The 10998-nt window shown below is 66.9% G+C and overlaps 1 protein-coding gene across 2 annotated transcripts; it reads left to right on the forward strand.

Moving 5' to 3' along the window:
• The first annotated feature begins 667 nt into the window (after window positions 1-667).
• DGAT1 (diacylglycerol O-acyltransferase 1) lies at window positions 668-10303 on the forward strand. Of its 2 annotated transcripts, XM_057531868.1 has the most exons (17): window positions 669-969; window positions 5167-5254; window positions 7429-7469; window positions 7562-7647; window positions 7730-7782; window positions 8016-8121; window positions 8266-8379; window positions 8483-8557; window positions 8642-8745; window positions 8833-8871; window positions 8978-9019; window positions 9094-9138; window positions 9218-9330; window positions 9416-9481; window positions 9571-9658; window positions 9743-9805; window positions 9901-10303. In XM_057531868.1, the coding sequence occupies exons 1-17, from the start codon at window positions 776-778 to the stop codon at window positions 10054-10056; spliced, it is 1473 nt and encodes a 490-aa protein (XP_057387851.1). In that variant the 5' UTR covers window positions 669-775; the 3' UTR covers window positions 10057-10303. The 2 variants fall into 2 exon arrangements, with proteins under 2 accessions (XP_057387852.1, XP_057387851.1); XM_057531869.1 differs by lacking the exon at window positions 9743-9805 and having other exon boundaries at window positions 668-969.
• The last annotated feature ends 695 nt before the right edge of the window (window positions 10304-10998 follow it).

Below are 10998 nucleotides of genomic sequence, written 5' to 3' on the forward strand. Positions count from 1 at the left end.
GGGAAGCTCTGCAAGTCTGCGGACGAGGGCAGAAGGGGGCCGGGTGGAGAGGCGGGCCGGGCGTGCCCATTGTGGGGGCGAGGGCAGCACCCTTGCCCCGCCCCGTCCTGGGCCTGCAGGGGAGAGGTGCTGCCCTGGGAGTAGGTGGGCCAGGCGGTGGTACCCGGGACGCGGGGCCTGGGGCCTTTCTCTCGCTCCATCCTTTGGCCTGGTGCTTGTCTGAACAACCTAAGCGGAGGAAAAGCGGGGGCCTACGGTAGTAACTAGAGGGCTCGTGGAGCATCAACGCGCTAGGTGTCTGTCTGACAGTAACGCACGAGGCATTTCATAAATAACCTACAACCCCACACCCCGCGCCTGGGCTGAGGCATGAGGAAACCCTGTGTTTAAAGAGCGGGACAAGGGTCAGGCAGCGGTCAGGAGGGGCTTCCAGCTGCCAGGAAGCCGCGCGTTTTCCGCCCCTGGCTGCGCGCCCGCCTGCCTCCGCGCTCCGGCTCGCGCCATGAGACTACAACTCCCAGCGTGCCCCGCGCACCAGCGGACTACAAATGGACGGGCGCCGCGGCCACGGGCCAGTTAGCAGCTCCGGGAGCGACGCTGCCGCGGGCTCGGGGAGGACCCGGCAGGTGCGCGCTGATTGGCGGCGCGGGCTACGGCGGCCGACAGGGGGCGGTGGCGGCCGCTGGCCGAGAGTCCGGAGGCGGGGCCTCAGGGCCTCGGGCGCTGCGAGCCCGGTGGGCCACGACTCCGCCGCGGCAGGGTGCGGGCTGAGGCCATGGGCGACCGCAGCGGCGCGAGCGGCTCCCGGCGCCGGAGGACGGGGTCGCGGCCCTCGAGCCAGGGCGGCAGCGGGCCCGCGGCGGCGGCGGAAGAGGAGGTACGGGACGTGGGCGCCGGGGGGGACGCGCCTGCCCCGGAGAAGGACAAGGACGGAGACGTCGACGTGGGCAGCGGCCAGTGGGATTTGAGGTAGCGGTGCGCCTGACCCCTAACCTTTGACCCCGACGGGGGGCCTGCGCGACCCTCGCTGTTCCCCCAGGCGTGTCCGCCGCAGCTCGGATTCCGAGCCCGAGAGCCTGGCTTCCGGACTTTGCGTGGATAGGTGTGCCCCTTGGGCCTCGGCGGGGAAACTTAGGGGGAGGTTAGGGGTGGAGGGTCGCCTGACAAGGTCACACAGTTGGGGGCGCCGAGGGGAGCCGGCAGCGGCCCAGCTTCCAGACGCCCCTCCCTCTGCACATCTTTAGGTGGGTCCTGAGGCTCTTTCCCAGGGTGAGCCCAGAGCCTGGAGCCCTAGGTGGGCTGGTTCCAGCCACCCATACTGTTCTCTTCCTGGAAAGAGATGGATGGCGTCTGGCGGTGTGTGATGAAGGGGGTCCCTCCTGAGGGCTGTGAGGGGTGCCTTGTGGGTAGATAAGGCTCCCAGAGGAGGGTGGGCTGGCTGGGGAGTGGGCCAGCAGGAGCTTGGGACTGCCTGAGGAAAGGGGCAGGGGGCAGTGCGAGAGGATTTCTCATCCCTTGCAGACCCTCCCAAGAATGGTCTTCACAAAGGTCTCTCATCCTTTACCCAGTGATTGACTGGCCTGGGGTCCTGCTTATATTACCAGCACAAATGCCTGCTCTAGGGTCAGAGATGGGTCCTGTATTGGGACTCTCACCCCTGGCTGGGGTACAGGAGAGGGGTTTGAAGTGGGCACACCCACAGGTGGTCTCCCTGCTTAGCTGAAGGACTGATGGGAAGGGGGTGGGGAGCAAGCTGTGGCTGATGGGGAGGACCTGGCCCACCTGGGCACTGGCTAAGTCCTGCAGCTGTGCCCCCTCCGCCCACCGTAGCCTTCATCCTGGCCAAGGGGCCCTCAGGGACTCTGGCTTTGGAAGCAGCTCCAGAGCTAGAGATTATCAAGGAGGAAGTGGGCAGTCTGTCAGTGGGTTGGCAAGGATTTGCTCTCTCATTAAAGAAGAACCGAGGCTTTCTTCACTGGGTACTGTGGGGAGGGGATGGGCAGGGGCAGCTGCCGCCCAGGCCCTGTCCTTGCCCTTGGGGTGCGCGCAGTTCACCTGGGAGATAAGGTAATCTCAGCACTGAGCGTTGTGAGCAAAGGTCTGGCGCAGAGTTCATGTCGGCACCGTGGGGGAGGAGGGCGGCTGTACTGGGGGGTGCTGGCTTCCGGTGGGCCTGAGGTGGGACTGAGGGAGGATGCGAAGGATAGGAGTGTCCTAGAGTCCCCTCTGCTAACTCCCCACGTTGTCCTCTCCGGGAGGCCGGGGCGTGGCTGGCTCGATCTCCCTCTGGAGGGCGTGGGATTCGGGGTCATTTTGTATGAGATGGGGGGGTACCAGCTTTGGGCCAAGCGGTCACCCTGGGTGGGCAGTCGCTTTCCTGCTCCACACAGGCCAGGTGGCCAGCAGCCTCTCCTGTGCTCCCGCTCGTTGGGCTGAGTGAGCAGCAGCGCTGACTCGCCACCCTCGAGGCCTGGACCCTTGGGAAGAGGAGCCGGTGGCAGGGATGGGCCACAGGAGTCCCCTCTGATCCACAGGACACGCAGGCTACGTGTGCTTGTCCCTCATGCCAGACGCCGCAGGGTTTGGGGTCTCCTGGGGCAGAACCAGGCCTTGCTGTGTCTGCCCTCTTGGCGTCTGGCCTCTGCCGCCGCCCCTCCTCCCCGTCATCATCCTCTCACCTGCCGCCTCTCCTCCCTGCTTGTTCCGCCGCCTTCTTCCTCCCTCCCCTCCCGACACTTCCTGCTCACCTTGGCCTGGCAGGCCCGGTCAGGCTCTGGGTGGGGCCGGAAGGAGGGAGGGCCGCCCCTTGTGCCCTGCCTGTCGGCTCCTTCCTTTCAGGGGCACCGCACTGCCCTGTGCGCCCTCCAGGTTCCTGGGCCCTCCAGGCAGCGCCTTCTTGTCGTGGGGCTCTCCCAGGGCCTTGTCTCTGGGGTGTCCTCTGTTTCTCCCTCTCTAGCAGGGACTGAGGACACGGGGAGCCCACCCAACTGCCCACCCAACTGGAGGAAGCGCCAAGGGGGTGGCAGCTGGGAGGCGAGCTGGCACCCTGCCCCCTCCTTGTTCTAACTGGCCCGGGAGCTGGACCATGTGGTCCTGCATGCGTGGTCCGCACTTGGGGCTGTGCCTCTGGGCAAGCTTTGAACCTCGGTGAGCCTCAGTTTCCCCGTGTGCCCGCCTTCCAGTGCTGGTGTGAGGTGGTGAAAGAGGTGGTACCTGTGATGAGTTAGAATGGCCCTGCTGGCTGGGTGGGACTTGGGAGCAGGTGGGCGGGCCGCTGGAGGGCACAGAGGCGTGGGCAGCGCCTGCAGTAGGGGAGAGGGTGACAGAGCTCTGGGCAAGGCGGCCAGGCCCCGCGTCCATGCCAACCATGCCTGGTGCCCTCTGGTCCACTGCAGCTGACTGCATCGGCAAGGCTGGACTTCTGGGGGGATTGGTGGGTGGTGGGCTTCCTTCCCTGGGTTGGGCCCTCCGACCTCGGGGCAGGGAGCTGCCTGGGTTGGGGATGGTCAGAAGGCTGGTGGAGGGACCTGAGGGGCGGGTGTGGGTGGCTTGGGGAAGGCCTAGGAACCTGACAGGAGGAATCTGGAAGAGCTTTTATAATGTTATTTGTTGTCAGGTTTGGAAAACGCTGCCCTTCCCCCACCCCCATTTTCATCTTAGAGATTGCTGCAAATAAAGTCAGTGTGGTCTTCTCAGTGGCCCAAAGCGGGCAGGGGTCACGCCGTTGTGAAACAGTCCCCTGGGCGTGTCGAGCCGGGCGTGGACATGCAGATGGCGGTTGGCAGGTTGTGGCATGAGGTGGCTTTGGGACGATTCCAGTAAAAGTGAATGGGCTTGAATTTGGGGGAGGGTTCTGGGCAAGCCCATCCAGTGGAGAGGCCCAGAGACTGTCCTTTCTGGGGAGCTGGGCCTTGGAGCTCTGCTTGCCTCTCCGAAAGGCAGGTACAGAAACTCAGGAAGAAGAGGGCCTGGGGTGGAGCGCACAGCCCCACTGTGCGCGGTCCGGCATGGCGCTGGAGGGCAGGTGCAAGGAGGCCAGGCCTGTGACTGGGAGAGGCGGGTGGGCCAGGTGTGGGCAGACCTCGGCCTGGGAAGGCAGAGGTCAGACTGTCAGCACTGCCCTGGCTGAAGATGCTGATTGGCGTCTCGTCCTCCCTGGCCCTTCATCTCCTGGGTGCGGCTGTCTGAGTGCTGACCCCGGCCATAGCCAGGCCTGCCACAGAGGCAGGGCCACCCCCGGAGGCCCTCTCTTCTCCTGTGCCCCAGCTGCCTCTTGAGGTGGAGCTGTGTCCAGGGGAGGGAAGGGGAGGCCCTGGCTTCTCCTCTTGCAAAACCGGAGGCCTTGCTCAACGCCGTGGAAGGCCTCCTGGTGGCAGGGCACTTGGGGTGAGGCGGGGCTGCAGCCAAGGACCAGCACCAGGGCTGAGCCTTGCCCCGCCGTGCTGTGGCCCTTCCACCTCTGCCTCGCCCTGAGGATCAGGCAGGGACGTGAGGCTCTGCGTCTGTGCCCCCCAACCCTGGCACTGGGTGCGAGAGCTCATGGGCGGGGGGCACCGAAAGTGCCTCTGCTGGCTTCTACTGTAGACCTCCCTGCCATCAGGCGCCCAGCGCCTGGGTGCCGGTGCCCGCTGGGACCTGTGTGGGCCAAATGGAGGGAGGAGGCGGTTGGAGTGGGGCCCTTGGCTCACTGGGTAGTGGGCTGGGCCGACTGCAAAGGCAGATTCGCTCCCCCCCGCATCATCTGTCCAGCATTGCCGGATGGGCCCCCGGACCCCTGGGGTGGACTCTTCCTGTGGGCTCATCACCACTCCTTAGCCAGCGAGTGTGGCGGCAGCCAGAGGCATCTGCGGAGGGAGGTGGGCTCCCAGCCTGGGGGACTCCGGCCCCGCGTAGCCAGCTCCTGTCTGTGGCGTGCCCCCGCCCACCTGCAGCGTGGAGCGTCAGGCCTCTGGGTGTTCCTGAGAGCTTGGCATGGCCTGGCCCCTCTTTGGTGATACATGGGGAGTAGGATGTGTGGGCAGATGGGTGCGAGCTGCCCGGAGTGAGGGGCTGGGCGTGGCCAGGTTCCCAGGTGTCTGCCAGGGCTGGGAGGCGTGGGCCTGCTTTTGGCCTTGCCTGAGGTTCTCACTGCCTGGGGCTCTGCGGGTGCCCACTCCTGCTTTCCAGGTGCCACCGCCTGCAGGACTCTCTGTTCAGCTCCGACAGTGGCTTCAACAACTACCGTGGCATCCTGAATTGGTGTGTGGTGATGCTGGTAAGTAGGGTGGCGTCTTGGAGCAGGTGTCGCTGTGACCAGGTGGGGCACGGGCTCTGCCCCCTGGGGCGGGTGGCCAGAGCTTTTGTGGCTGGGCTGAGTGGAGCGGGATCGCGGTGGTGGTCCCTGCAGCGGCTGTATACTGGGCTCCCAGAGGGCACACTCTCAACCCTTGTCCCTGTTGAATCCCAGGAGACGCCTGCAGGGCTAGCGTGGGAGCCTTTGTGCCGTGGGCTGTGCCCGAGGGGCACTGGGGTCTCCTGAGGGGCTTCTGTGGCTTGACGTGGGGGCAGGAAGGAGTAGACAGGCTGATGGGCGGGTGGGCCTTGGGGCTGTGGAAGGGGCGCTGTGGGTGCAGGGCCTCCTGGCAGCACGTGTGAGTGGTCTTGGGGGTCCGTGAAGAGTTTCCTCTTCTGTTCCAAATGGCCCTCGTGGGCGTGGAGCCCCCAGGCAGGCCCGGACTTGGGGGAGCAGGGGTGAGAATACGGTTCCTTGGCTCAGCCCTGCAGCCCCGGGCCCCAGCTCTGCGGGCCGCTGGCCCCCCTCCCCCAGTCTCAGGAGGGTGAGTGCGGGGAGCCCTGCGCCTGCCTCGCGCTGCGGCCTGGTCGAGGCCGCTGCTTCAGGGGGCCCCGCTCCCCCGGCACTTGGCGGGGCTGGGCCAGCAGCTCTGGCCCACAAGCAGCTGGAGTCCAGAGCTCCAGGACGCAGCCTTCGGGCGGGGCAGGGGCCTCTCTGGGCCCTGCCCCCGCCACTCAGGGCCATGTGGCGCGACGCCCTTGACCCTCCACCCAACGTGTCTGCCTGTCTTGGGTGTGGCTCCTGCGGCTGCCCGTGTACGAGGGGCTCCCACACCGTCCCCGTCTGTGGCCCCAGGAGGCTCCCTGGGGAGCTGTGGGGTGCTATGCAGCCTGGTGGGTGAGAAGCTGGCTGGGCAAGGCGAGAGCGGGCCGTAGGCCAGCCCAGACCCAGGAGATGACGTGTCCCTGGTCTCTGGAGGCCATTGCTGGCCGAGGCTGGGTTTGTGAAGAGGGGGTCGTGTGGGGCGGGCCCTCAGCTGCCTGGGCGGCACTGTCTGCTCTCCTGCAGCCCCTGGGCCTGCCTGGCCCTTTGGTGCTGCCCCAAAGCCTTCCCCCTGCTTCTGGTACCTCTGCCACACCCTCCCTGTAGGAGACGCGCATCCCGAGCTGCGTTCCCTCTGCAGCCTGGGCCTCCAGGTGGGTGCTGCCTATTTGCAGCTCCAGCTCTCGCCTGCTGTGAGCTCTCAGGACAGGCCACCGCCAGGTGGGGTGACATTGTAGGACCGCGTGTGTCCTGGTAAGCTGGCCGGTCAGGCGTTTGACTGGGAGAGGGTGTGGCAGGTGGCCCCTGCATCTCTGAGCTTGTCACCTCCTCGTGAAACTTGCCAGGTAAGGGACCCCACTAGTGTCCCCTGGAGAAGCATCACTTTTCTGCAGAACCTTCCGTACCCTGCCTGGGGCCTGTGCCTTGTGGGCTGGGGCAGGAGGTCCCTGTGCCTGCAGAGGAAGGCCAGGCACCCAGCCACCGGCTAAAGGCAAGAGCTTGTCGTGACGGGGGCTCCATCCTCGGCTGCTGGTGCTGCAGGAACGGCCGAGGCGGGCAGGGGCGTGAGTTACAGCGTGACGCTCCAGGCCCAGCTTTCCCCGGCCCCTCAGCGCCCTGGCCTGCTTCTTCCCACCACCCCACACAGGGCGTGGGCGCTCCCGGTGCAGCGCCTGCCACACAGCCCGGCGCTGCGAGGACTGGCCTGACTGGCAGGGCGGTGCCCTGGACGTGGGTGGCAGCTCCGTCTGGCAGGCTTGGACTTTGGGACTGTTGCTGTGGCCTCGGGGCCCTCACCAGCTCAGTGGGATGGAGGCGGGCTGCTGGACGGCGCGGGTCTCTTTCTGCTGCCGAAGACACAGGCATCTGGGAAGTGCCTGGTGTCGGGGTCGGCTCCTTCTCACTGGCGTGCCGGGGGCAGCGCCGAGGGGCTTCCCGTCCCTGCACTGGTGCCTGCGGGGTGGGTTGCGAGTCTCGGAGCTTGGCGTGAGGTCAGACAGGGTGGGGCCTGCAGGACGGAGGTCGCTGCTCGGACCTGCGGGTGCCGGGAGGAGCTGGGGTGGCTGCTCCGGGGCCAGAGGTGACAGGGTTGTGTCCCTCTCTCTTTCTTGCAGATCTTGAGCAATGCACGGTTATTTTTAGAGAACCTCATCAAGTGAGTGGGCCCTGGCCCTGCCCCACCCACTGCCAGCTCAGGCCCCGCCCCTCACCCACTCAGACCCTCATCCCCCACCTGCCCATCCGCAGGTACGGCATCCTGGTGGATCCCATCCAGGTGGTGTCTCTGTTTCTGAAGGATCCCTACAGCTGGCCCGCTCTGTGCCTGGTTATTGGTGAGCTGAGTGCCCAGGAGGCCTCGGGTGGGGACAGGGCTGACCCGGGCCTGAACCTGCCCTGTGGCGCTTCTGTCCTCAGTGGCCAACGTCTTCGCTGTGGCTGCGTTCCAGGTGGAGAAGCGCCTGGCTGTGGTAAGCAGCGCCCTCACGCCCACCCTCGCCCTGCCCGGAGGTCTGCGCCTCACCAGCCGAACTTAGGGCGGGCCAGCAGCCCGTCCCACTGTGTTTCATTCAGGGTGTGGGGCTGTGTGCGGCTTTCCCGGGAGGGGCTGCACCTCGGGGCCTGACGGCCATGCCCTAGGGAGACCCTCTGGCCAGGGAGTGGGGGCCCCCGGCTGAGCGGTGTGCTCCCCCACCCACCCCAGGGCGCCCTGACGGAGCAGGCGGGGCTGCTGCTGCACGTGGTCAACTTGGCCACCATTCTCTGCTTCCCGGCGGCTGTGGCCTTCCTGCTTGCATCCATCACTCCAGGTGGGCCACCCGTCTCACCCCCGTCCCAACCTGTCTCTGAGCCCGTGGGAGAGACCTAGGCGAGCCACAGGGGCTGCCCCTGTGGCCGTGGCTCTCCTGTGGGCAGTGTGGGAGGCGCATGGCCTGAGCTTGCCTCTCCTGCAGTGGGCTCCGTGCTGGCTCTGATGGTGTACACCATCCTCTTCCTCAAGCTGTGCTCCTACCGGGATGTCAACCTGTGGTGCCGAGAGCGCAGGGCTAGGGCCAAGGCCAAGGCTGGTGAGGGGCTGCCTGGGGCTGGGACCACCCGGGGCTGCCACCTGCTGTGGGGCTGGACCCGGGCAGCATCGCAGCCTCACCCCGCCCTGCCACTTGCTCGTAGCTCCTGCGGGTAAGAAGGCCAATGGGGGAGCTGCCCAGTGCACCGTGAGCTACCCTGACAACCTGACCTACCGTGGTGAGAACCCTGCTGGGGCCTGGGGGAGGGGGGCTGCTGGGGGCCGGGCCTCCTCCGCCTGCTAGCCCCACCCTCCCGTTGCAGATTTGTACTACTTCCTCTTTGCCCCCACCCTGTGTTACGAGCTCAACTTCCCCCGCTCTGCCCGCATCCGAAAGCGTTTCCTGCTGCGGCGGCTCCTTGAGATGGTGAGGCTGGAGGCTGGGGGCCTCGCGGGCTGGGGGGCCACCGGGCACTGGGGGGCTCAGCCCGCTGTTCTCTGCTTCCTCCTCCAGCTGTTCCTCACGCAGCTCATGGTGGGGCTGATTCAGCAGGTACGCGGGCTGGGCTGGGGGCTGTGCTGGGCGGGGGTGGGGGGGGGAGTTGCTGGAGGACGGTAGCTCGGGCGGCCGGGGAGCTGACGCCCTGCCCTCTTTGCAGTGGATGGTCCCCACCATCCAGAACTCCATGAAGCCCTTCAAGGTGAGCAGGCAGGCCCTGGCGGGGTGGGGTCTGAGGGCGGGACCGAGGGAGCCAGCTGCACCCTGTCTCTGCAGGACATGGACTACTCGCGCATCATCGAGCGCCTCCTGAAGCTGGCGGTGAGCAGCCTGGTGGGTGGGGGCACGTGGGGGGGTGGTGGTGGTGGTGGTCTGGAACCTGGCACACGCCTCCCCGCAGGTCCCCAACCACCTCATCTGGCTCATCTTCTTCTACTGGCTGTTCCACTCCTGCCTGAATGCCGTGGCCGAGCTCATGCACTTCGGAGACCGCGAGTTCTATCGGGACTGGTGGTGGGTGGCCTTGGGTGTGGGGCCGGGGGCTGGTGGGGGGAGGGCCGTGGCACAGCCCGGTCACCCGCCGTCTCCCGACCCCCAGGAACTCTGAGTCCGTCACCTACTTTTGGCAGAACTGGAACATCCCCGTACACAAGTGGTGCCTAAGGTGGGTGTGGGTGCTGCAGCCGGCGGGCGGGCGGCCGGGCGGCCGGCACGTGGCCCGGGCGCCCGCCCCATGGCCGCTTCCTTCTGCAGACACTTCTACAAGCCCATGCTCCGGAGAGGCAGCAGCAAGTGGGCAGCCAGGATGGGGGTGTTCCTGGCTTCGGCCTTCTTCCACGAGGTCAGTGCCCTGTGGGTGCGTCCTGTCCCACCTCGGATGGGGGTTGCCAAGGGGTCAGCTGACGCCCCTCTCACCCCCACCCAGTACCTGGTGAGCATCCCTCTGCGCATGTTCCGCCTCTGGGCCTTCACGGGCATGATGGCTCAGGTGAGCACCCCACGTGGCCTGGCATCCTCCCCGGGCCCGGGAGCCAGCCCCGTGGTCGCTGAGGCCTGCTAACCGGGCCCCTCCCGTGTCCCCAGATCCCCCTGGCCTGGATAGTGGGCCGCTTCTTCCGTGGCAACTACGGGAACGCGGCCGTGTGGCTGACGCTCATCATCGGGCAGCCTGTGGCGGTGCTCATGTATGTCCACGACTACTACGTGCTCAACTACGAGGCCCCGACGGCCGGGGCCTGAGCCGCTCCAGGCCCGCCCTCCTTGCTGCGGCTGCCTGCCTTGCCTCACTGCCCGCGGCTGGAGCCGGCCCCCGACCTGTGTGCTGGGGAGAGGCCTGACTGGTCGATGCTGCCTCTCTGCCCCTATGGGGCACCCTCCTGCCCCCTCAGGGATGGCAGACTGGGCCCGTGGAGGTGCCAGCACTCCGGGAGCTGTGCCAATCCTGCCCAGGGGTCTGAATGTGTCAATAAAGCGCTGTCCACAGTGAGCTCCCTCAGCCTCCAGGGCACGGGGCTGCTGGGAGGTGGTGGCCGTCCCAGTCCCGCGGGGGCGGCCTCCCTTGGGGTGGACCGTGGGAGGGGGATCGGGGTCCCAGGGCCGGGAGCAGCTGCCCGGCTGTGGCTGGGCTGGGGGGCTGGGGGGGCGGGGGGGCGGGGCGGGCCGTGGCGTAGGAGGCAACCTCCCTGCCTCCCAAGACTTCTTGTTCTGCAAGGTGGGGCCTCAGAACTCCCAGACCCCGTGTGCCTGAGGGCTGCCCAGAAGTGGACTTCAGCTTGGGGTGGGGCCCGAGGCCGAGAGGGTCGAGAATCAGGACTGACTCGAGGGGCCAACAAACAGACTCCAAGGCAAGGCTGCGGAGGACACAAAGGCCGAGCCCACAGGCCGCTGGGGAGGGGCAGCCATGTGCTGGGGTGCCCACCTGGGGTGGGCCCTGGGCCTCTGGGATGAGGCAGGTGGCCTGACCCAACCCTCATCCAGAGCCTCCCTCTCAGTGCCCCCCCTGATACTGCTGGCTTGAGGCCTCCCTGGCCCCTTCCCAGCCCTGCCCTGTTTTCCTGGCACTGACTGGGCTGGATGGTCCACTTGATACATCCTGAGTGTGGCCCTCGGGATACCTTGCTCCCAGAGCTTGCCGCTCAGAGCTTGCCAGGGAGGTGGGGGCACCCCTGGGCTCCTGTTCCC

Source organism: Balaenoptera acutorostrata, chromosome 17 (genome assembly GCF_949987535.1).
Source record: "Balaenoptera acutorostrata chromosome 17, mBalAcu1.1, whole genome shotgun sequence".
Lineage (NCBI taxonomy): Eukaryota > Metazoa > Chordata > Mammalia > Artiodactyla > Balaenopteridae > Balaenoptera > Balaenoptera acutorostrata.